Source organism: Ostrinia furnacalis, unplaced genomic scaffold, assembly GCF_004193835.3.
Source record: "Ostrinia furnacalis isolate ACB-3 unplaced genomic scaffold, ASM419383v2 OfSCF7532, whole genome shotgun sequence".
NCBI lineage: Eukaryota > Metazoa > Arthropoda > Insecta > Lepidoptera > Crambidae > Ostrinia > Ostrinia furnacalis.
Genome location: NW_021137771.1, coordinates 287,348 through 310,657, shown reverse-complemented (window position 1 = coordinate 310,657; position 23,310 = coordinate 287,348). Strand labels below are relative to the sequence as shown.

The 23,310-nt window shown below is 35.8% G+C and overlaps 1 protein-coding gene across 1 annotated transcript in view; it reads left to right on the top strand.

Moving 5' to 3' along the window:
* The window catches only part of LOC114365023 (discoidin domain-containing receptor 2), a 105,482-nt gene that overhangs the window by 11,637 nt on the left and 70,535 nt on the right, over positions 1-23,310 (top strand). The window contains exons 2-7 of the mRNA XM_028321444.1: positions 17,988-18,099; positions 20,143-20,374; positions 22,076-22,223; positions 22,355-22,543; positions 22,622-22,755; positions 22,835-23,042. Of these exons, the coding sequence (XP_028177245.1) occupies positions 17,988-18,099; positions 20,143-20,374; positions 22,076-22,223; positions 22,355-22,543; positions 22,622-22,755; positions 22,835-23,042 (1,023 nt within the window). The remainder of the gene's footprint in view (positions 1-17,987; positions 18,100-20,142; positions 20,375-22,075; positions 22,224-22,354; positions 22,544-22,621; positions 22,756-22,834; positions 23,043-23,310) is intronic.

Sequence of the window (23,310 nt, the reverse complement as noted above, 5' to 3'; positions counted from 1 at the left end):
CTTTTCCTTTGCCTAGCAACTAAATGGTGATATTTGACATTATTACAAAGGGAAAAAGGAAAAGTGAGCGCTACTTTTACGTGTTCATAAAAGTAAAATTAGATCCTTGACCTTTGAATATAACCATGATGGTCAGAGCTGCGAAGCTCCTTGTTTTTGTGTCCCTGTCACTGTCCCTCAAAGCGAGATTCCTGCGTAGGTATATGACAGCGACAGATAGAGCCAAAAATAATATTAGAAAAGAGCCAAGAAGTAGCCCCGTAAGTTGAGTGTAAGTGACAGCTCGCAAAGCATACGCTAATTTTTTACAATGAACGCCTAGGGACTGGAATGCGTGCTGACATACTCGTATTTCCCGAACACTATAAATCCGAGCCTCTTCAAGGCGTGAAAGAATAGGCATCTCTTCTCACATAACACTAGCTGTGATTGCGATTAAATATACATATTATCTGCCATTTGCTGCAAAAATAAATCACCTACAGAATATAAGGTTAATATTTTAATATCAGCATAATTATGATCCTTATTGCGTGCACCATTGCCATAATTAAGTTTTACTCAACGCATTTAACTCTAACGACGAGGGCGGGCAACCGTAAACAGAACAATTACAATCCTAGAATGGTAGTTACTTTACTATTCCCCTTCAAAAGTTCCTTCCTTCTGTCCTTAAGTAATGTGACTCTTTAACAATAAATTACTGAGAAGTTTGCACAAGTCGGGGCAGGTCTAAGTAACGCGCTTATAGAGATAATTCGGGCCTAATAAACTAATTGAAAACGACACTAATTTACAATTTATGTAAGGGATAGACGTAGAAATAATAAATTATAAGTGTCGCATCAATTTATCTATACCCTCAAACTATGCAAAACGTATGATTATACCGACCATAATCAATTAGATACATATTAAACTTAAATTTATTATTTTACTAGCTTTCCGCCCGCGGCTTCGCCCGCGTGGAATTTTGTCTGTCACAGAAAAACTTTATCGCGCGCGTCCATGTTTCAAAAACCGGGATAAAAACTATCCTATGTTCTTTCCCGGGACTCAAACTATCTCTATGCCAAATTTCATCAAAATCGGTTGCGAGGTTTAAGCGGGAAAGCGTAACAGACAGACAGACAGACAGAGTTACTTTCGCATTTATAATATTATAGTTGAGATGTATTAGGCGTCTACTATGACTGCAGGTAAAATTCTCGTAATTACCTCACCAAGATTTGCCCCCACGGGGAATCAACTCCGAAACCGGCGTTAAATTCTGGCACACAAACAACTAAGCCATAATTCAGTCGTTGATTTACTTTTGTGACTTCATGAAAGCGAACCTAAAATAATTTGTACCCGTCACGCTATGTTATTTACTGCTCTACTATCAGATTGGGCCACTCCAAAAACAGGTAAAAAAGCAAAAACACTTATCATTGTCTACTTTAGGCGATACCTGTTTTTAAAACATACACAGACGTGATACTATCAACGAGCCGAGCCAAATAACTTTCATGCGAAGATAATATCAATACATTAACATTTTTCACATCATAAAACATTTTCCGTTTTTACAAACTCCACAGTGAAGTTACGACCGCACTGGCGTATAAATTTACATTGCACTGGTCATTCGATCGCTGACATGACGTATGTTACCTACGGTTTTATGCTTTTGGCTATTTCTCACCGTCACGGTTCTCATCGTCACCTTCGTGGCGAATTTTATTTCTAACTTATTTCAACTTTTTGTAAACAAAAATTGTAGCGCTTGATGTGAAGATTGTATTCTCAGTAAATCAGTAAAATAGTGAGTCTCGTTTGGAAGATTTAACGTTTTGAATTTTTTGATGCCACGAAAGTGATTCTGTACTTCACAGCAATAATTTTTTCAAACTTTACTACTGTAAATGACTCTTATAAAACATATATTTTGTCTTATTTTCATAGATAAATAGCAATAACATAATATAAATAGGTACCTACTTAAATACAAGATAAAATTTTACCGATTAGGTCACCTACTAAGTTACAAGATTCTACGCAATTGGTTTTAAGGGTGACACTGGTGGCATTCTGAAATGCTAAAGAAGCAAAAAACGGANTACACACAAATTGAATGAAAATTGTGAATGCAGTAACCAAATGTTTCATTGCAACCGAAGGTGTGACACGATGAGAACGCGAAAAATGACCCCGTTTTTTATCGTTTCATGTGATTTTTTCGTATTATTTTTGCTTCTATTACGATAAAATTTCTTTTGTATGTAGCTAAATAGATATTTTATCATCTGATTTCAAAGGTATTGTTCTAACTTATACCGTTTATGAACTATTATTGTGTGACCATCAAATTTGAGTGTAAATGAGAAGTACCCTTTTATGATAGTGGCAATTTCGAGGCCAGATTGGTAGCCTCTCGAAAATAGCACTCCGGAGTGGAAGTATTGATTGTAATTGCCAAAATTGTTATGGGATGGCAAAAGAACTTTTGGGACATACACTGGGTAGATTTCGTTCATTTCAATAGCGTGATTCAGGACCAGTCGAAATTAAGCAATATCAGAATCAGATAGGTAAATACGTTAAATTGTGCAAATAGAAATCTAGGTGAAAATTAAACAAATTCTTACATTTATTTTTAAAGTAACCAAAACATTTTAGCAATTAAGTACAGTACTTAAATATTTTGATTTCATAAGATCAAGATGATTAGTTTAAAAAGATAAGCTTTTGCAGATAAAAAGAGTGTCATTATAATAACTTTGCCTAGCGCCTTTGTAAATACATTTTAAAACTTAAATAGCAAATTCACGTTTTATGATTTTATGTATTTTAATACCTATCTTTTTCCAAATTGTTTGTGTTTGTACAAGTATCTAATAGAAGAAAATTTCTTTTCTTTGATAAAAATAGAGTCAAGTTGTTATTGTTATAGTCCGTTAAGCTAGCACCCATAACACAAGCATATTAATTGCTTACTTTGGGGCTAGATGGCGCTGTGTGAGATTGTCCAAAGATATTTATTTATTTATTTATTTATTTTTATTTATTGTTGTTATTATCAGACTCAGATAAGTTCATCGGAAAATACTTTAGAGAAAGATATTTTTTCTAATTTAACAGCAAAACGTGTGGAAAACTTTTTAAGTTAGGTTGTTATGATAAGAAGAAGAATTGAACGATGTTTTCTGAAAGATAAAAATAAAATAGAATATTGCAATTTATAAGCCCCCAAATATATAATTGCTTGTTTTTGCCTCGAAAAAATAAAAAATAAAAATGTTTAAGGAATATTTTCCACATGTGTAGTGTTGCCGCTCACCGCTTCGTCTCCCGCTAAGTCCTTACATGGGGTCGTCGCCTTGCCCTCTATTTGGCAAGCGGGTAATGAACCTAGCTAGAGGTCTGTCAGACTCGCAGCGCTCTGTGCCACATCATTAATTTCTACCTAATGTCTGAAACGGGCGGCGCGACGGTACCAACCACACTTTGTGTTCTCACACACGGCGATATAACTCCTGGATGTATCATATTCCGTATTCGGTTCTTACAATCATTATAAATTCTAATGAATGTTACAAGAACTGTAGATGTTGCGGAGTTATGACTTCGCTTTTCATGATTTATGGGCTGAACTTTTTATGTTGAAACAATGGACTACCGATTGGAATCTGGTATATTAACTGAAATTACTAACTCGCCAAATTCTGCGCATTAACTTACCTTATATTAAGCTCTAAATTCACCGTAAGTTGGACGTCCTGTCGACAAACATACGGCCCATTTATAAAACGATGAATAACTGTAATCTGTTTTGCTCCAAACTAATATAAATTAACTCGGACTTGCTAGTTCCAAACTAGCATTGAATTTGAATTTGCTTAGCTAAGCTTGTATTATAGCGGTAACGGTATGGAATTCATACTTCATTCCTTATAGAAGATTAAAATACATACGTATGCATGACCCACGTACAATTAAATAATCAATCCTAAATACAGCAATGTACTTAGTCCAAACCTAAGGGTTCAACAATCGTGGCAGATGAACAGTCCCGATTCTATATTCTATACATCCCAGATGCCAAAGCAAGCATATCCTTGTTGTTTCACACGTTGAACATCCAACCACATCCAAGTGTGTTACGGACTTACTCTGTTAATAATAAATATGTCCGTAAGTCCCGTAGCTCTCGTTTTGCTTGTTAGTTACGTTATACGAGATGTGACATATTTATTTATTTATTTAAAGACAGCTAACAAGACATACACAATTAACAGGAAAAAAAACATTGAAAACAATACGTGTTTCTAGTGTAGCCTTAATTAAAAGCTGCCACGACAAGTGTACATGTGATGTGACATATATACCAATTTACACAAAACCTGAATTAATTATACATGTAAATAAACCTTCATCAAATAATTTTATTCCCACTACTTATTTTAATCAAGTGCATATAAATCCGCAGGGTAGTTTTAATTGACTAAAGCGAACAGATAGGGGGTCGTGAAGTATTTTGTACTGTGTTAAGAAAAATGATTCGCCTACTGAAAACGTGATTCCATTTCAATTAGGTATTTTTTTCATATTACCTGAGAAGAGATCATACAAATTTTCACTAAATAGCTCGTAAAGATAAACACTGTCTTGTTTGGTTCCAATCACGCATCATTGCAGATCATTAATCAGATCATAGTTCATCAAATAACTATATTCTTCAGGATGGCATATTTTTTCAACAAATACCTACACAGTTGTTCTTAACCGGTGGTCCGCGGACCACTGGTGGTCCCTGGAAGCATTCCAAGTGGTCCACGAAGTGCACTTGCACACCTTGGTCAAAACCACTTTTAACTGATTTTTGCAGTCAAACTGGTTTTGACCGATTATGAGGTGGTCCCTGACAAGACAGAAATTTAGTAAAATGGTCCCTCATGACTTAAAGGTTAAGAACCACTGACCTACATTGACAAAATATTGTAATACTCGTTCTTCTGAGAATTTATCAAACATTGCTCTAGCAATACTTACGCGTTGTGTTCAACTTCGAACAGCCTTAATGCAAATAACGTCTGCTTTTATTGCGTCTTTCTTGTAACTACGCGTTATTGCTTTTCTTACTAAGCATACATTAAGTATATCAAGAAAATTAATTTAATTTAGTCTTATAAACCTTCTCTCTCTTATCTATACTAATACTAGCATTATAAATGCGAAAGTAACTCTGTCTGTGTCCCTTTCACGCCTAAACCACTGAACTGATTTTGAAGAAATTTGGCATAGAGATAGTTTTGACATATAAAATAGTTTTTATCCCAGTTTTTGAAACAGGGACGCGCGCGATGAAGTTTTTATTGTCACAGACAAAATTCAACACGGGCGAAGCCGCGGGTGGAAAGTTAGTATCTTATAAATGTTCAAATTCTATGGTTACAATAAAATTGTTTGTTTGAACTGGGACTTAGATGTTTCAAATTGCGCCTCCATTGGCTATAAATCAAGATGGTGCATTTCCCTGTACGTGTTCCTACATGAATGTCTTCGTTTGCATTAGCTTGCTAGACAACCAGATTCGGGAGTACTCGTAAGTAGACGGAGCGTGTTGTTGCATCTTGCACTTACAAACGGCCCGATTATCCCCGACACGCGTGCGGGGAGGTGTTTGTTGTCCATCGAGAGTTCAGAGGCGAGTGTCAACTGCACAGCAGGTGAGGGGTCGTCAAGGGACAGACGGCAACGGAAAGCTCCAAGCGATCGGTGACGCGATACGGGCGTGCCGCGGCACAGTGCAAAAAATGATGGTAACTCAACTGCACTTCACAAACGACGACTACGAGCGCTGGTAGTGTAAAAAGTTTATGAGACATGTAGAGGCTTAAGAGCAAAACATTTGACGATTTGAAAGTATTATTTAAATAGTCTATACAAATAAAGAAATTATGACTTTGACACTAGTCGAGTTAATTGCGATTATTAATGGGTCGCATTTTATCCTATTAACGTGAAGTCATTTAAATGAAAAATCTGTTTTTATAAAAAAACATAAACGTAGAAGATTTTATGAGTAATCAATATAAAGGGAGCCTAAATAAATTAATATAAGACTTATGTATCTATTTATTTATTTTATTTTATTCAGATGTAGCTAAATCAATATACAAAGCAAGTTATTTTGTAGGGCAATATAATGCCAGTTAAAAACTGCTTATATGTTCAGACGCAGTTTTGATTCTTTTGGAGTCTTGGTATGATAAAAATAATTAATTAGTGGGATACCACATGGTTATAATTACAACGCCTTTGATTACTTTTATCCACCGTCTCATTTGCTACATGTACATTAAGTTTGTTTGAAGATGACTTACTGTTTTAAACCTTTTTACACTATGTTAAGGCCTCGCAACCAATTTACCGCAGTCCGTGTACATTTGCACGCCGAGTCCGGGCCCGTTCTACACGTTCGCTGCACGAAATATGTGCAACAATATTCGCACCAATCCAAATCCGTAACGTAATTTGATCTCAAATATTAAGGTTAAGTTGCACCATCTTACTTTAACTTGAACAAACGTCAGTCTCAAACACGATACAAAAAACACCGGTTATCGTTAAAGTTACGGTCAAAGTTAGGTGGTGCAACTCAGCCTAAGAGGACTGGCGTTAATCTCATAAACTAAAATCATTAAACATGTCAAAACTAAAAACAACCTTCAAAATCATCAGCCTTATTAGAGCGCTTTCACATTAGGGCGTTAGTAGCGCGACAGCAGTGCGGTAGCGAAGTTTTTATAATGTGAATGGAGGCATCAGCCACGGTAATATTATCTATACAGTATTCCAACTCGGCCATATTTTTGAAATAAATGTCAACAGCCGCGCGGTACGTCACCGTATGACAACATGCGATAGGGTTGCCCACCTGCAGACCCTATTTTCATTACATCTGCCTACTTAGAATTTCCATCTAGTTTTGTGATTGTATTTTTTTATTTTATTTAGACAAAAAAAATACTTTGTGAATGAAATAGGATAAAAATGCAATAATATAAAAAAAATATATATTTGTGTTAAGATTTAGTAACAAATCTTATATATTTGCGACCGTAAAATGTATGCGCCTCGACTGCTAGTGCTAGGCTAGTGTCGGCTTATAAACTCATTTACCTAACACCCTGTATAAATAGGTACTTGTAATTATTTTTATAAAAAAACACTTATTGTTTAAAAAACAACACATCGTCCGTTTATTACTGTGGTACATTCGCGACACCCCCGACTTTTGCATGTCGAGCGCATACCGAGATTTGAATTTCGAAGGAAAGCTCGCGTTTCGTCCGTTTATATGAAGTTACAATACTGTATGATAGTATTACCGTGCATCAGCTGTCACATAGTACGAAATTTTCGTCCAGCGCGTCTGACGCGCGTTTGTCGCGCTGCTAAATCGCCTAAATGTGAAAGCGCTCTTAAACTTCAGCTACGGAGGGCATCCGAGAGATTAGCCTGTAAGGATTTTAGCAGATTGAATGGGGCCTAGATTGCAGACAATCCGCCTGCTGTAAACCTACCTACTTGATGTAGGGTTGGCCCTCAAATATTTTATCTAATAATATCCATTTTTTTTAATTTAAGACACAGCTACAGAGAACTTTTGTTCTCTATAGACATAACACAATATTAAGGCTGAGTTGCACCACCTAACTTTGACCGTAACTTTGACGGTAACCGATGCTTTTTGTATGGATTTTGACAGATTTTTGGCGTTTATCAAAGTTAAAGTAAGATGGTGCAACTCAGCCTAAGACTGAACTCCGATTAGAGCCAGGCACAACATTTAACCCTTAACTGGTATCGTAAATTGGACATACGTAACTGGTATCGTGGGGGCCGCGCGGCCCCCATACTATGTTTGCTTCTAGCAAGCATGTTTTACCTATATACTTGAATAAATGCTCATAAATTATATATATCAGGCCTTTTTCTATGTAATCATTTAGTTTTTATTGTATTAAATCTTCTTACTTATATACTTCAAGACATTACATAATAGTAATAACTTTTTACGTAACATTTTTTTAACGTTACAAATATCTATGAAACCTATCGTTAGAAAGTTATAACCAAAAATCTTATTATTTTGGTTGATCCATAATAATGTGAACTTAATAATAAATAATGTTTTAATGTAATGTTTAGTAAAAATAATAAGCATTTTATAAAAATAAAAACATAAATATTATGTTGACAAACATTAGCAGGTGCTGGTTGATTTTCAGACCACTTGTATTTAATTTTTCATAGTAGCTGGATTGACTAGGTCCTACAACATCTTAATTTTCACTCTCTGAAGAAAAAACTTAAAAATTAGAATCAATATCCTCATTATCCATCGAATATTGGTTATTGGGTCTTCACAATGACCTATAATTTCATTATCACTATATCCTTCTTCTGACATGCTACTAATCACTAATTTGGCATCAAAAACTTCATTCTAGGTATCTTCTATTGTTTTATCACTTATAAGTCATCAATACTGCGAAAAAACAAAAAACAAATAAAAATTGCCGTGAAAAAAAAACTAACGTAATTGGTATTGTGGGGGCCGCGCGGACCCCAACACGTGTATATCTTCGTCTTGGTGAATGATGCAGTGCTGAAACGCCTGCACCAGACGCGAGTAGCGCCGAAATGAGAATACCAAAAATTTTGGCTGCCCACGATGCGTAGCCTCTTAGAAATCAAAGAAAACATCATGCGTGGGGGCCGCGCGGCCCCCACGATACCAGTTAAGGGTTAAATAATACAAACAAATAGACGTTTTTCTCATTATTATTATCACAATTCACATTATCCCTATCAGTTCGTTTAAATGTGAAAGTTTGTATGTTTGTTACTCTTTTAAGCAAATATTACTAAACGGATTTTGGTAAAACTTCACAGTATTATTGTTTATAAATCAGAATATTATCAATTTTCAATTTCAATTTCAATAATACAGTGGGTGAAGCCACGGGCAAAAGCTAGTATAATATTAATATTAGAATAGGTACCTACACCATTTTTAATCCTTACCGACTTTTTTGTATCTTCTAATAGCGATATGTCACAGAATTCATAAGGAAGGATATTGTAACTTAAAGAACCCTGGAGGATAATAATATTAATAAGTGATTTTGAATACCTACGCCCTTTTGTCAGGTTATTTATAAACATCATCGGCTTATTCTAATAATCACAATTCTNAATTAACTCCTACTAAATATCCTTCAGAAATTACAAAAGTGTAACTTTTAAACCACACGCGCTTAACTTCCTCAAACTTTGGTTTCAGAAATGTCTCGACAAGACAAGGCATTGAAGTTTCTTTTACAGACTTTACGGATATAAATAAAGTGAAAAATGCCATTCAAGATAACACGAAAGTAAGTTAAACTATCTTCAACTATGTATATTACATATTACTAAACACTTCAATAGCAGAGTGTTTGTTTACCAAACACTCGACTATGGAACGTGTAAGAACAAAGTAACATGAGTACATAAACTATTTGAAATATTTTTTACATAGTTACCCTTAGGTACCAAGTCCTAATTAAGTAAATATTAAAAGCATTTAAAGTCTATAAAGATATGAATTGAACCAATAAATGATAAACCCAGTAGTATTAATAATAACGTATTGAAACTTCGCTATATTTTACATCACATTAAAAACAACCAACGATAACTGTTTAAAACAATAAAACTGATAAACGTTTATCGTCTTTGTCCTAACTCTTAAGTCGTACTTAAAGAAGGCTATTTAAATTGTGTGCAATATAAAAAGTAGGATATTGTTAAGCAAATATAGTAATTAAATAAAAATATCTTACCTTGTACTTATACATGTTGCTATTAAATATGAGTCAACTAATAATCCCCAAGCGTTGCACTCGCGGGATGCAATTATATACCTAGCTTCGATGTCTTGTCCTATCCTATCAAATAAAAGTAAGGTTTTCCCCATGATTTTCCACGTCAATTTTCCTTAAGATACTATTTTTCCTTCTTTTATAGATGATTTGGTTAGAAACGCCGACGAACCCTTTGCTGAAAGTGGTAGATATTGCGGCAGTGGTCAAATTGGTCAAGAGCATTCGCGGGGACATTCTAGTTGTGGTCGACAACACTTTCTTGACATGCTACCTGCAAAGACCGCTGGAATTTGGCGCAGATATAGTGATGTACTCATTGACAAAATACATGAATGGACACTCTGACGTCATCATGGGGGCTGCGATTGTTAAAGACAGCGCACTCAACGATAAACTAAGGTTTTTACAAAACGGTAAGTTTTGTATTATAAGGATAAAGGATACATAACATAATCTATTATTAAGAAGGAAAATAAAGCATTGAATGGCTGTCGAGCGACAAATTGAATTCTTTTACAATGTTTTATTGCTTCTCNTACTATTAAAGATGTTTTTCACCACCCACTCCATCTCTTCCTAATTATCTATTGCTTAGCAACCATTATCATCTTGACAGGGAATAAACCTTGAAATAAGCTTAGTTACGAAGCAAATATCTGTTTTCACACCGACTTTTGCTAGTGCAAGTTTACTTTTATTACTGCACATAGTTACAGAACAGAATTTCGCATTGCAACACGAACATAAAATTCAAGCTCGCATTTTATGAGTCTGTAGTATACATATAACATTAGAATGTTATATTTGGCAAGTCATAAACTGTGCGGTTACTGCTAATAAGATTTTATAATGAGTTGTATTAAGAAAGTACCTAAAGAAAATAACCTTCAGTGTGCTTTAATTAATATCAATATCTCATGAGATATACTCCACTCTGAATTACCATTCTTTTCAGAGCAGGATAAATCTCAAATCAAAATTGAAAATCTAAATGAATACCCCTAAAATAAAAACGACGCTGTGCATAAAAAGCAGGCCGATTTTCATTTGTTTTCTGTAAGTATTCGATTTTCTATTTAAAAAACAATTGACGTCAAACGTTGATATTCCGAAACAAACTATAATATAGACAGGGTTTTGACAGCTTGTAAGAAGTAAGTATGTCCTACAGTGAACCAGTCAATACCGGATCGCTGGTTCCGATTTTTTCTACGTCTGGAAAACACAGAAATTAATGTCAAGGGGAGGGGGAGGGGGGCTATTACCGTTTCCAATTTTTGACACTTGACGTTTCAAAATCTAAATTGACTTGTGTTTTCCGACCCCGGTAGCATGTAAGTGCTGATTGGCAGCCCTGCTGTTCTAGCCACTACAAGCGTACATGATTGCGCGACGTGCATACACTTTAAGTTCCATAGACAGAACATGTTGGCTATTAACCCTTAAAATACGTTACAGGGATATCAGTGACTAGCTAACTCGGCGAACTTCGTACCACCTATATTCAACAAAATTATTGTATATTCTAATAGTTAAAAATTTCGGAGCTTATTAAATACAAACAAATAAGCAATCAGCTCTTTCCTCTTTATGGTATAGTGTAGATGAGCTTGTATACCTGCCATAATATGAAGTTACAATTATGTATTAAACACAAACAGTCGAATTGAGAACCTTCTCCTTTCTTTGAAGTTAATAAGCTTAAAATAAAGTAGAACACAAAACCCTTTCTAAAAATAGTTAGCCATTCCCTCATTAAAATGAGTTTGAAGATTAAACTGGTTCAGCAAATGATACAATTCCTCACCCAATGTCAGCCAACTGACTCTCAAAGCGAAAAATTAAGATGACACTTCCTAATTTGATAAATTTCTATCGCAAACACTTTCATTAAACTCTCTCGTTAAGGAGGAAAAGTTCTTTAATTCCGGCATGAATTATTTATATCTAGATCCAACGGTTTATACTTCCCACTGGCACCTAGGCACGGTTATTAATAGTTCCACTTTGCTTTGCACTTTTATTAATTTAAAGTTCCCGAATCCTTTACTGAAATGGCTAAAACGCCGTTTTGTTTGTATTGTTGAAGTTATTGTAAGTTTTTCTTTAGCCTTTTGTTGATTCACAATAAACACAATACGAAGAACTAACTGAACTTCCTTCCGATTGTGTGTAGCAACTGAGATCACAGGCGTGTGGTTACTTTCAAACTACCTACTACCTAATCTTTATTATACATACATATTATAGCAGGACATCGTTTACTAATTAGACAATTGTAATTGCCTGTATGCACCGCACGCCCCTCACCAGACTTACAAATGACTCTAGTAAAATCACTTAGCAAGCTCTATCCAGTGCCTTTAATCTTAATTATCCACATTCTCAGCAATGCGGAACACCTAGTAAATTACCAATCAATTACACTCCAATCCAAAGCAAAACATTTAAGAAAACTACCCACATAAAATGTAGCTTTGCAATAAATTGTATGAGGATGGTATGACATGTCACGTGTGGCTTCCAAAAGGAGAAACTAATGTTAAACGCAAGGTTCGTTCAACATTTTATTTGGCAGCGCAACACGTACGAGGCACGGAGGTCGTTCTAGCTACTGCGGTTCCTATGCGGTACCGTCGGAAAATTTATGTACCACTGAGCGTGCAAGTCTATCCCGCACCTCGGCACACGGCCCGAAGCTGGTCGACGCAAAAATTCCGCCAACCCCACTCTCCATCGCCGCTCCGGTACAGCACGCTTCCCAGCTGACCCGTACAAACCAACACTTGTAACGCAAATAACTGCGAATTATACACATCCACACATTTTTTCGGGTAGGCTAGAATCCTTGGGGGCCTGCCCCGCTCAAATATTAAGTTTCGTAAGAATTTTAAATTACAACATTAGACGTTGCGTCTCAACAGAATTAAATATTAATAATGCTATCCCAGCGAACTAAGAACAAGGCCGAAAACGATGAATTTTTAATAGTTATTCTCCTTTGCTTCTGGCAATTAATGTAATGAGGTAGCAAGTTTAGCTCTCCCCGGGGGATGGCTGCAAATTAGAGTTAATTCTCCACTAGATTTGCTTTTGATTGCTGCGTTTAAATGGTATAACAATTCAGATTATTTTCTCGAGTAAATTCCTTAGATCCAAGAGACGTGTAGACAGGTCGTTTTGAAGGGAAATTGGTTTTATACTCTGTTAGTGAATTTCCATTGTTGAAACTCGTCGGTGAAGTTTCTATTTGAAACAATGTTTCATCACGTACTTATAATTAAATATTTTTAGGATTTCCATTTTACGTTCCCCTTTACAGCGTGTAAAAGTTTTAATTATGTTATAATCCTCGCGTTACTCGTTTAATAATATGTGCTCTAAAATAACATTCGTGATGGTTTTATTATGGTGGGTTCTGTGCGGAAAATGCATATTAAAGTGAAGAATAAGTACTTCGACATGCGGGTAGATTGACGCTAAATTAAAATATTATGGAGCTTTATTGTAGAACCGCCAGCACCTAGTGCTTTTAAAAGTGTTCCTTGAAAATTTAAATGCTTTTAGTATTTTATATTTAAAAAATAGAGTAACTATTATGTCATATACGTTACAAATAGTTCATTTTACAGATTCTAATCTTCGTGCAAAATTATCGCTTTCCTTAATTAAACGCTATCTAAAATTATTAAATAGACTCGGCACAGTAAGTAAACCTATTTTGTCATTACCGAATCATTGAGAACGTACGAGCACGGTAATACTATCTATATCGTGGTTTGAGTCTTAAATTGATTTATAAATAAAACAAAAGAAAGAATAACGACAGCCACAGTTAAACTTTTGCTACTCATTCGTACTCGTACTTTCATAGTCATAAGTAGGTACGAAACATTACACGTCAAGAATAAGAAATATGCAAGGTTTTTTATTTCTCACATTTCAGTAGCCTAGGCATTATCAAGTCTTTAACAAAAATTTCAAAAGACACCTAAGATATAGACGTTAGAGATCTCATGACGTCATTGGTCATGTTAGAACGACACGCAGTGTCGCACAGAGTCCCATACAAGTTATTATGGGCAGGTGACGTTTATTTTTGACGTCATGCTCAGCTATTTCCATACAAAGTTGAAACACTTGTAACTTTTTTGTTTTCAGTCCGATTTCAAAATTAAGTAGTTATTCAGAAATTCTATGATTTAAATAAAGTGTTTATTTACTTATACATAAATTATTAACTTTTGAAATCGATGCATATTCCCTATTTAATGAAAACAAAACAAAAGAACTCAGCTCACAGTCAGAGTAATGCTACTAACTCGTTACTTACACGAGCAACCAGAACAATTAATAAAACACTAAAGCCGACGAATTGGAACCGCAGCGAGCCTCCGCAGGTGCACACGTCGTGTCGCACGAGTATTAGCATGTTATAATTAAAACCGAGCGACATCGGTCGTTTGCTAATTTGTCTTCTTAATAAATTGTTTGTTTTTCGTTTCTCGCACGTAATTTGTTCCCTGTAATTTATCACGCGTCGTGGCGGTGCTGTGGATTAGCCCCGCATCCCTCACGGGCAAAGCCGGGTTTACATCACAAACTACTATCGGCCTTGTTGGAATTAATTTAACGATAGAAACCGTGTATACCGGGTGTAATTGAGACGCGAAACATCGTGAGGAAATTCGGTTGCTATGTCTCAATGAAGCAAACAGATGTAACACGTAGAAGCGTAATGAAGTAGCTGGAAAATTTGTCGATATAAAAGCTATCGAGGAATTTAGATGTGAACGTTTTTACTCTTCTAAAAAAGTAAGAAATAAACTAGAAGAAATACCTTTAATATCTTTACAGCATTATTAAAAAGAGAACGTTGCATCAGTTTGACTGTATAAAATAATTTATGATTTAAAAAACAACGGCAGTCGTAATATAAACCAACGCTAATATACGAATAAAACCGTCAGGATATGGATGTTAGCTGTTCCAAATTATTCATACCCAACATTACATTGTCGGCGAAAGGATGTATCAGGAAACATTCTTTCCATTATTATGTCAAAGGAAAGCAATGCTTTGAGACATCACAAATTCTCGAGAAATGAATGACATTGTTATGTTTGTCACGCAACTGGCAATGTTGTCTCAAAACTCGTACTTTTATGAAGTATGTACAACGAACTATGACGGAAAAAATCCTCTAAATGCTCTTTTCCGGAAATTCAATTTACAGTTACCCGAATAATAATGAGGTAAACATACTAAGTACGGTACATTAAAAGCAGCGTCGCATCCTACGCCCTCTATACCTACATCTAAATAAAGAAAGAAAATCCTTTTTAGGTTGAGTGCGAGTGTATCTTTAAACCTACGTGATGTTTGAAAGATTTGCTCTCACTGTATCACTTTTGTTGTCAGCTTTGCATAATATCATAAAACCGTTATCCTCTTTCAATCTGGACCCCAAACAACGCTATTAAACATACAAAATCCGACACAAATAAAAATAAACATCAAAGAAAATGAGATAGCAAGTTTAAGGGCAACCCGAGCATGCTCGCCGAACAAATACCTAATGCAGATAAATAACATTTCTACCTTTACGCAAGAAGCTCGAAATACGATTACACACAAAAGGAGGCGTAGGTAACGAAAAAATAAACATACATATGTTAAAATAATACCGCACGCAGAACCGAATTTGAATTTTTCCCTTTGTGCCTCACCAGCATCGTGTATTGTATTTTCATTTTATTAAAAGCAGGAAAATAAACAAAAATTTTGGGGCTCTTGTCCTACGACGCCCCTCGGACCCAGCCCCCCGGCACCTACGCGCCGCGGCTCCGTAAGTACATTAAGGAAAATGTATGATTTGCAACTCCGCCACAGGCACGAACCAACTTACATAATGATAATGGAAATTAAGACTTGTATTTGTATTATTTTTCTTTACTTTGGCGCCGTGTTTTGTGAAGGTTGCTGCTCGAACGCTTCTGAAGCTTTTGTACAGAAATATTTGTAACGACTTCGACTTCATAGTATTATTATGGCCGGTATATTATGGCCTCAAAGTAGAAATAGTCCAGTCATTTGGTACAAAATAATGGCTTTATGAAATTCGTGAAAAGCACATCGAAATCTATAAAATACCAATTTTTATTACTCCCGGAAAACATTCCAGGTAAAACTAACAAATGACTGGACTACTAACTACTAAAATACTATTGGATGGTTCATTAAAAACTAAACTTTAACTTTATATTCGTAGGAATAAAACTACAAAATCAAATTACGTCGCTCTTTTCAATTAAAATTTCACTCTCCTAGGTATTTCATTTAGAGTAGGATCCAAGCGATCAGCCCGTTTGATTGGAAATAGTTTCAACACCACCCATACCCATACAAATTGTAGTTAATCAGTCACTAATTACCAAATAAAACTCAAACCAACAGCAACTGAAGGGATCAATCGAGCCACGGAAAGGGCACGTAGCCGGCCCTTCTAATGAAACACCAAAATACACATTACAAGGAATGTTTACTATCCGTACAGTTTTTCCTGCCACTTACAAGGGCGCCAGGGATCGACACATCGGCTAATTAAAGGAAAACAATACTGCGTAACTCACACGGGTGATACACAATAAAAGTTCTGTTGTGATAGCTACCTTAACGCGTTAATGAAATTATTATTATCTATTTAGGTAGTATCTAAATAGATCTCCTCACATCTTATGTTATTAATATTTATTCTTGTAAGAATTGAGGTATGAGCCACGAGTAACCTAAAAGAAAAAATCTACCTGAGAACCAAACACAGAACCCTCAAATTAAGTGAGTATAGCTAAATGTCGTAGTGTAGTGGTTCGGAACGGACTACTATGCCGAGAGCGCGACCTCTCGATTCGCGTGGTTCGATTCCCGGCCGGGCAAAAACTGAAATGATGAATTTAAATTTCTGTGATGGGTCTGAGTGTTACCAGTGTTACTATGTTTAATATTTACAAAAAAAAAAGTATTTAAGTATGTTTATATCCGTTGTCTAGTACCCATACAAGCTTTGCTTAGTTTGGGACTAGAAGCGTAGTGTAAAATGTCCAAGGATATTGAATGAGGATCAGTACTGTTGTAGAAAATTCAATAAAACTAATATCTACGTTAATCTTTAAGACATAAGAAAGATGNTGACGTCATCGTCCCCGCGCCGGGCGGTCAGTGAACTTTTTTAGTAATTTGGCCATAACTTCGTCAATTTTTGTCGTAGAACAAAAATTTTTGCACTGTGTATTAAGGATTTCTTAGCCCTATAAATCTGCATTCACAGCTAAAAATCGAAATGATCCTCATTATTATTATTTTTTAAATGCTGTAATTTTCGAAAATGAGGGCGTAAAATATTACACTATACTTATCTCCCGTTTAAAATCCTATAGAAGCTTATCAATTTCTTGGGAAATATAATAATTTGCGGTTCTTGTTATTTTTCGATGACATAAAGATAGTTTAGGTAGTTTCAACAACGGTTTCACAAAAGCAATATTTAATTGCCTCCGAGCCGATATTTTTAATTGAATTACACAAACATCGCTTCAATAGCATTGAACAAATATGTATTTTTCATGTTTGCGTTAAATAGGAAACATCCCGTCGATGTATCAAAAATATTTAAAGCAAACACTACCCCAACTGCGTAACAACAGTTTTTATTAGTGTGTTCTTCAAATAAAGGGGAGAAGCTTTTTTAAAGCCAAAGGTTATCACGAGTTAAAATAGATAAAAAAGAAAGAATATTTATCAATTTATTAACATAACTATGACATGGACGAAGAAAACAAAACTATATTGTATTATTTTGTATTATTATTATAAAGAGCTGTGGTTTTCTGAATAAAGAAAAATAAAATAAAAATAAAATATATCAAAATGCACGTAAAAATAACAAAAAAACTGTAATTTAAACAAGAGACAATACAAATTAAAACCCAATTTCACGATAAAAAAAATCCCTTTTATGTAGATTAGTGTGATTTTTAACCTTACTTACCTGGATATTTTTGTCTCCAGCTGACGTGGGCAGCTGTGAAGTGCCTCTTGGCATGGAGAATGGGATGATATCCAACGAGTCCCTCTCATCTAGCTCCAGCTACGACCAGAGCGTCTCGCCACTAAGCTCAAGGTAAGCTCATCGTTAATGATAAAGATAAGATAAAGATATTTTTATTTATCAGAACATGTGTGACAATATTACAATACAGAAATATATTTTTGGTGTTAGTAGGTTTACGTTTACGTTAAATCGCTTTAATAGGTTTATGCCCGTTTTCACCCCTAATTTTTAAGTGACCCCTAGGAAAACAAAATTTCTGTTGTGTTACCATGGAGGTCACTTAAAAATTAGGGATTGATGGTGAAAATGGGCATTATTTACTTTAAATGCAAGTGAAATTACAAATAGATCCAAAGCGCTCACATTGCCAATTTGAAATAAGGTGCATTAATTATTAGTAAGTACTTATAGGTATATCTATTTATGGTTAATAGACAAAAACAAAGTACTCCAACGTAGTTTTGTGTTAAAGGTTATCTTATTTTTTATAGAAATAATTAACTCTATGCAAATCTAAATTTCGTGTGAAATGAGTCTTAGGATAGATAGAAGAATAAAGGAACAAAAAAAAGAAATCTCTTAAAAACGAACTGGAGAAAATTGTAAACTCGTGAATACTGCAGAAAAGATCGGCTATTTCATAGCTAAAGACCGAATATTTAACCTCATTACTTCACTATAGCCTATACATTACTTCCAAGAAAATTCGCTCCCAAATATCCCCGAGGATACCGTAGTAACCTATGCTCCCGGCAACCACATTATTTTATTCTGTTATCCTAGTACACAATGTTGCTGGAGCGATAGTAAACACAATAATAAAGGCACGCAACTTAAGTAGAAGTAATGATGGCCGTAAATAAAATGCGCCTAATATTGTACTTACACAAACTCAGGAATTATAGGAACGTACAAAATGACCAGAAATAAATACATAACACTGCCCAATATTGGAACTGGACAATCAAACTTACTTCATATATTGTTTTGTAAACAAGTTTAACGCCATAACACACTGGATAATAAAACAAATAACGTAGAATAATGTTGAAAGCGATCCAAAACATCAGAAGTTCATTACATTGTTTGCAGTTCTCCCCAATATTTCGCTTTGTGGCCGTTAAAATAATACAACAGACACTCGCGGATAAATCATTGCGGAACAAATAGCGCCGCTCTGAACCGATACAATATGCTTATTCGCCGCCATTGTTAAACAACAATAAACTGCTATGATACGGCCAAGTTGTTACAATAATTGCGAATCCCACAACCGCAAAATGCTCATACTTAGCTCAAACAATTAACAGAGGGTCTCACATTCGGCCTTAAGCCCGCATAAGCTGCGCGAGACAATAGCGCAAACTCATCCCGTTTGAGAAATTCACTAACAGAAAATTAAATTTTCATATGAATTCGGTGCGGCCGTGATCCTACAAAAGCCTTTCGGGGGTTGACTCCCAAAGATAACAAGATGTAAGTACGGATGGATGTGCCAGCCTTATCAACTGAGCCACTTTACATAGGGTCAGAGGCGATTTGGCAAATGCCACGTTAATACAGCGTTTAGCGCGCTTTGTTCTCGGCGCACCTACTGATGAGATCGCCGGGAGATAGTCAAATGGAACGGCCAGGAGCCCGGGTGTTGACAAACGGAGCCCGAAACATCGCGCCGACTATACTACGCTAATTTTATTTGGTTATGCTCAAGCATGTCTTCTGCGTAACTACAGACGAGCTGAACGAGTCTAATTGACTCAGCCTCTCATCCGAAAGGAAATGAATTAGTTTTAGGACGTGTGCCGGGTAATCTTCCCGTCTATTTGTTTTTAATTACCTACCCGATTAATTTCGCTGTGCTAACCAAAAGATTAGGCTCAGATGTTGCGATTAAAAATGTACACGGGTTTGTGTAACGTGTTCTATCAATTTGAGCATTTTGGTTTTGTGCTTACATTTTGTAAGTTGAGCAATTAATCAGAGTTTAATCCGAGTTGAATTTGTGGTTCAGTTAGTAGTGCGCAATTTTGTTGTCTTTCATTGTAGCCATTGGTTATTACAAACTTAGTTGCGTGTCCATTTTAATCATTACCTTAACGTCCCCTCCAACAGGATCAGGACGGAGATTCGCGGCGGGGCGTGGTGCCCCAATGGGTTGATCTCCCCCCGAAGCCGACAGTTCCTGGAGATCGACCTTCGCGACGAGTACCTCATCACAGCTACTGAGTCCCAGGGTCGCTTCGCCAACTCAGTGGGCGTCGAATTCGTCGAGAGCTACCTGGTTGAGTACTGGCGCTCGGCGCTCAACCGCTGGGTCAAATATAAAGATTTCAATGGAAGCAGAGTGAGTACTTTTCAGAACTTCATTATTGCTAAGTTTTTTTGGAAGTGAAAGCGAGAATCATTTTAGGGTATTTGTATTTGTAGAAATAAATGAAATTATACTTACTAGTAATATGATCTTCTTGGAAAAATCATGAATGGAAATATACATTGTTAGGATAAACAGGATAGATATTAATGGTAGGTTGATTTTCTATCTGATCATCCTAAACTAGGTCTGCCTAAACTATCGAAAATAGTTTGAAATCAATTACCAATTTTTAAGTATTAGATACATTTTTATTCGAGGTGTTTTGTCAACAAACACGGGAGATATTCAAACCCGCATGGTTCGAAACCCATAGTTTATTCAGCGTCCTATTCAATTTAGACACATTGAATGTTTGTATGTGAAATAGATACAAGTACCTCCATGACTCGTACCCATCTCGTACCTAGGTAGGTATGTAAGTAGTTAAGTACCTATGTTTAAAGTTAGAATCATGACAGCGCAACAAATAAAAAACAATATTACATTCAGCCAAAATACCAACTTGATTTTCTATTGCATTTAGAAGGACCTAGATATTGTTATGAAGATTATTTTTATTACTTAATTTGTTTTTGCAATCTAAGTTTTCTGAGAAAAATTCAAAGAATTTTAAGTAGAAAATACTTATACCAATAATTCATTTAGTCTGTAATCTGTGTCATTGTAAAATGCTTTATAAAGATTTCGGATTATCTGAGCTTCAATATCTAAACGGTTGAAAAGGTAATCTTATAAACTTAATGATACTTTTCGTCCTCTAAAAAATCTTAACTTTGAAAAAGTCAAAACACCCATTTAAAGTTCTATAACCTTCTTTTTTCCCAGGAGACACTATTTTACAAGTTTAATTTTAAATCTTAAATACCAATTTACATTATTTTGCTGAATAGAGTGCCTGGAAAAATCTCTACGAAATTGGCATATTTGCGTGTAAACACAGCAATTAAGTTAGCAGGGCAAGTTTCTGAAAACCATTAAAATGTAAGCTTCATACCCTGAAACAATTTGGGCAACATTAAATTAGAGCGCAATAGGATAACTCCATCTACACAAACTTCGGACGCAATTCGAACTATTACTTTAAACGTGTTAATTCAATCAGTAATTAAGACTAAACGAGTTTGTAGCAACAAACTTTTCCATTGCGTACGTAGATCTGACGAAAGTTTGCGAGTTCGGTTTGCGAAGTCTCCGCTTACATGGAATTGGTCCCGGAGCGTCGGAGTCGGAAACCTTACCCCGCCGACAGTCAATACATTTCCCGCAAAATTACAACTCCGAAAAACCCTTGATTACATTTAATTTGCAAATTCAATTTCATATACGAGTACGTGCGTATGCGAAATTAATTAGCCGTAAGAGCCTCAGGCAAACGAATCCTATTATTTTTTGGCATCTCTAAGGAAAATGCTGAAAACGATACCTATTATTTTCAGAACTTGACTTGTTATTTCTTTTATAACATATATTAATACATTATAATGATAGAAATTATTATTTAGCGAAGATAATCTTATAGAATACCAAGATTAATAAACAGTAGATGAGATTTGTAGATTCACCTCGGTGTGTAGATCATTCCTTTAAGATTTCCAAAAGGCAATTGCTTTTTGAAACTGATTATTAGATGTTGATCTTTTTCGTCATTTTACATAATTTGCTTTGTTTCAGTTGATACCTGGAAACGTGAACACATATACAGCTAAGAAGACAACCCTGGAAGCTCCTTTCATAGCGTCCAAGGTGCGGTTCTTCCCCTACGCTGCCCACCCCAGAACGGCGTGCATGCGGGTGGAGCTCTACGGATGCCGGTGGAAACGTATGTATACCCTCATCACATCACGCTTGCGACGTCCTGGGACCCTTGCCTGGCGAGATTGCTGTGGCGACTGATCATTTGCTGTGCGTAGCCGCCAAAGGCGGTGTATTTACTTGTCAATATTTCTACAGAAGCTTTAGTGGCCTACTCCGCGCCTAGAGGAGGCGACATGCAGGCCATGACCGGAGGCGCCAAGTTCGAAGACATGGCATACGACGGCGTTCTGAGAGATGGAAGACTGTCAGACGGTCTCGGACAGATGACCGATTCTCTGTTAGGACCGAACGATTTTGAATTGCCTGACCCTGTAGATACTAGAGGTAATATTGACTGTTCTAGTGAATTCTTTGGGTAGTTCACCTAGTTTCATAGTTACAATAATGTTGTATGCTTTTTAGGAACTCGCTGGGTCGGATGGAATAAGACAATGTTATTAGAAGACGAGGTCGAATTGACATTCAACTTTACTGATACAAGACTCTTCCACCACATCGATATTCACACTAACAATATGTTTACTAAAGACGTTCAGGTATTTCACTATTTCTACCGTTTGCAATTTTTTTTTGTTTTTTGTAGGGACTTTAGTAACATATTTTTTACTATTGTAGCTCTTCAAAGAAGCTGAAGTATACTTCTCGCTCGAAGGAGAGCGTTGGCAAGAAGACTACATATCTTACGAGCCCAAGCAAGACCGCGTGTCAGAGCATGCACGCGTCATTCATATTGACCTACAGAACCGAACGGCTAAACACATTATGATAAAACTCAAGTTCCAGCATGAATGGATACTAATTAGCGAAATTACATTCAAATCTGGTAAGTAAATTAGTCCTTAGTTAGTTAATTTTAATTACTACTTATGGTCTTGAATTCAGGATTCGTAAACCTTTATTGCTCAAACGAACCTCAAATTTTATTATAAGCCACCTTTTTTAACATTAAACCCAATGCCCAAATTCTATTTAAGTCTATTAAGTTGAGTACTTCTACGTAGATGAACTAACGAATGCCAAGTAATGTATAATATTCAGGGCATAATTAATAGCCCTTAAGCACTTTATCGAGTGCACTCGATATACTACGG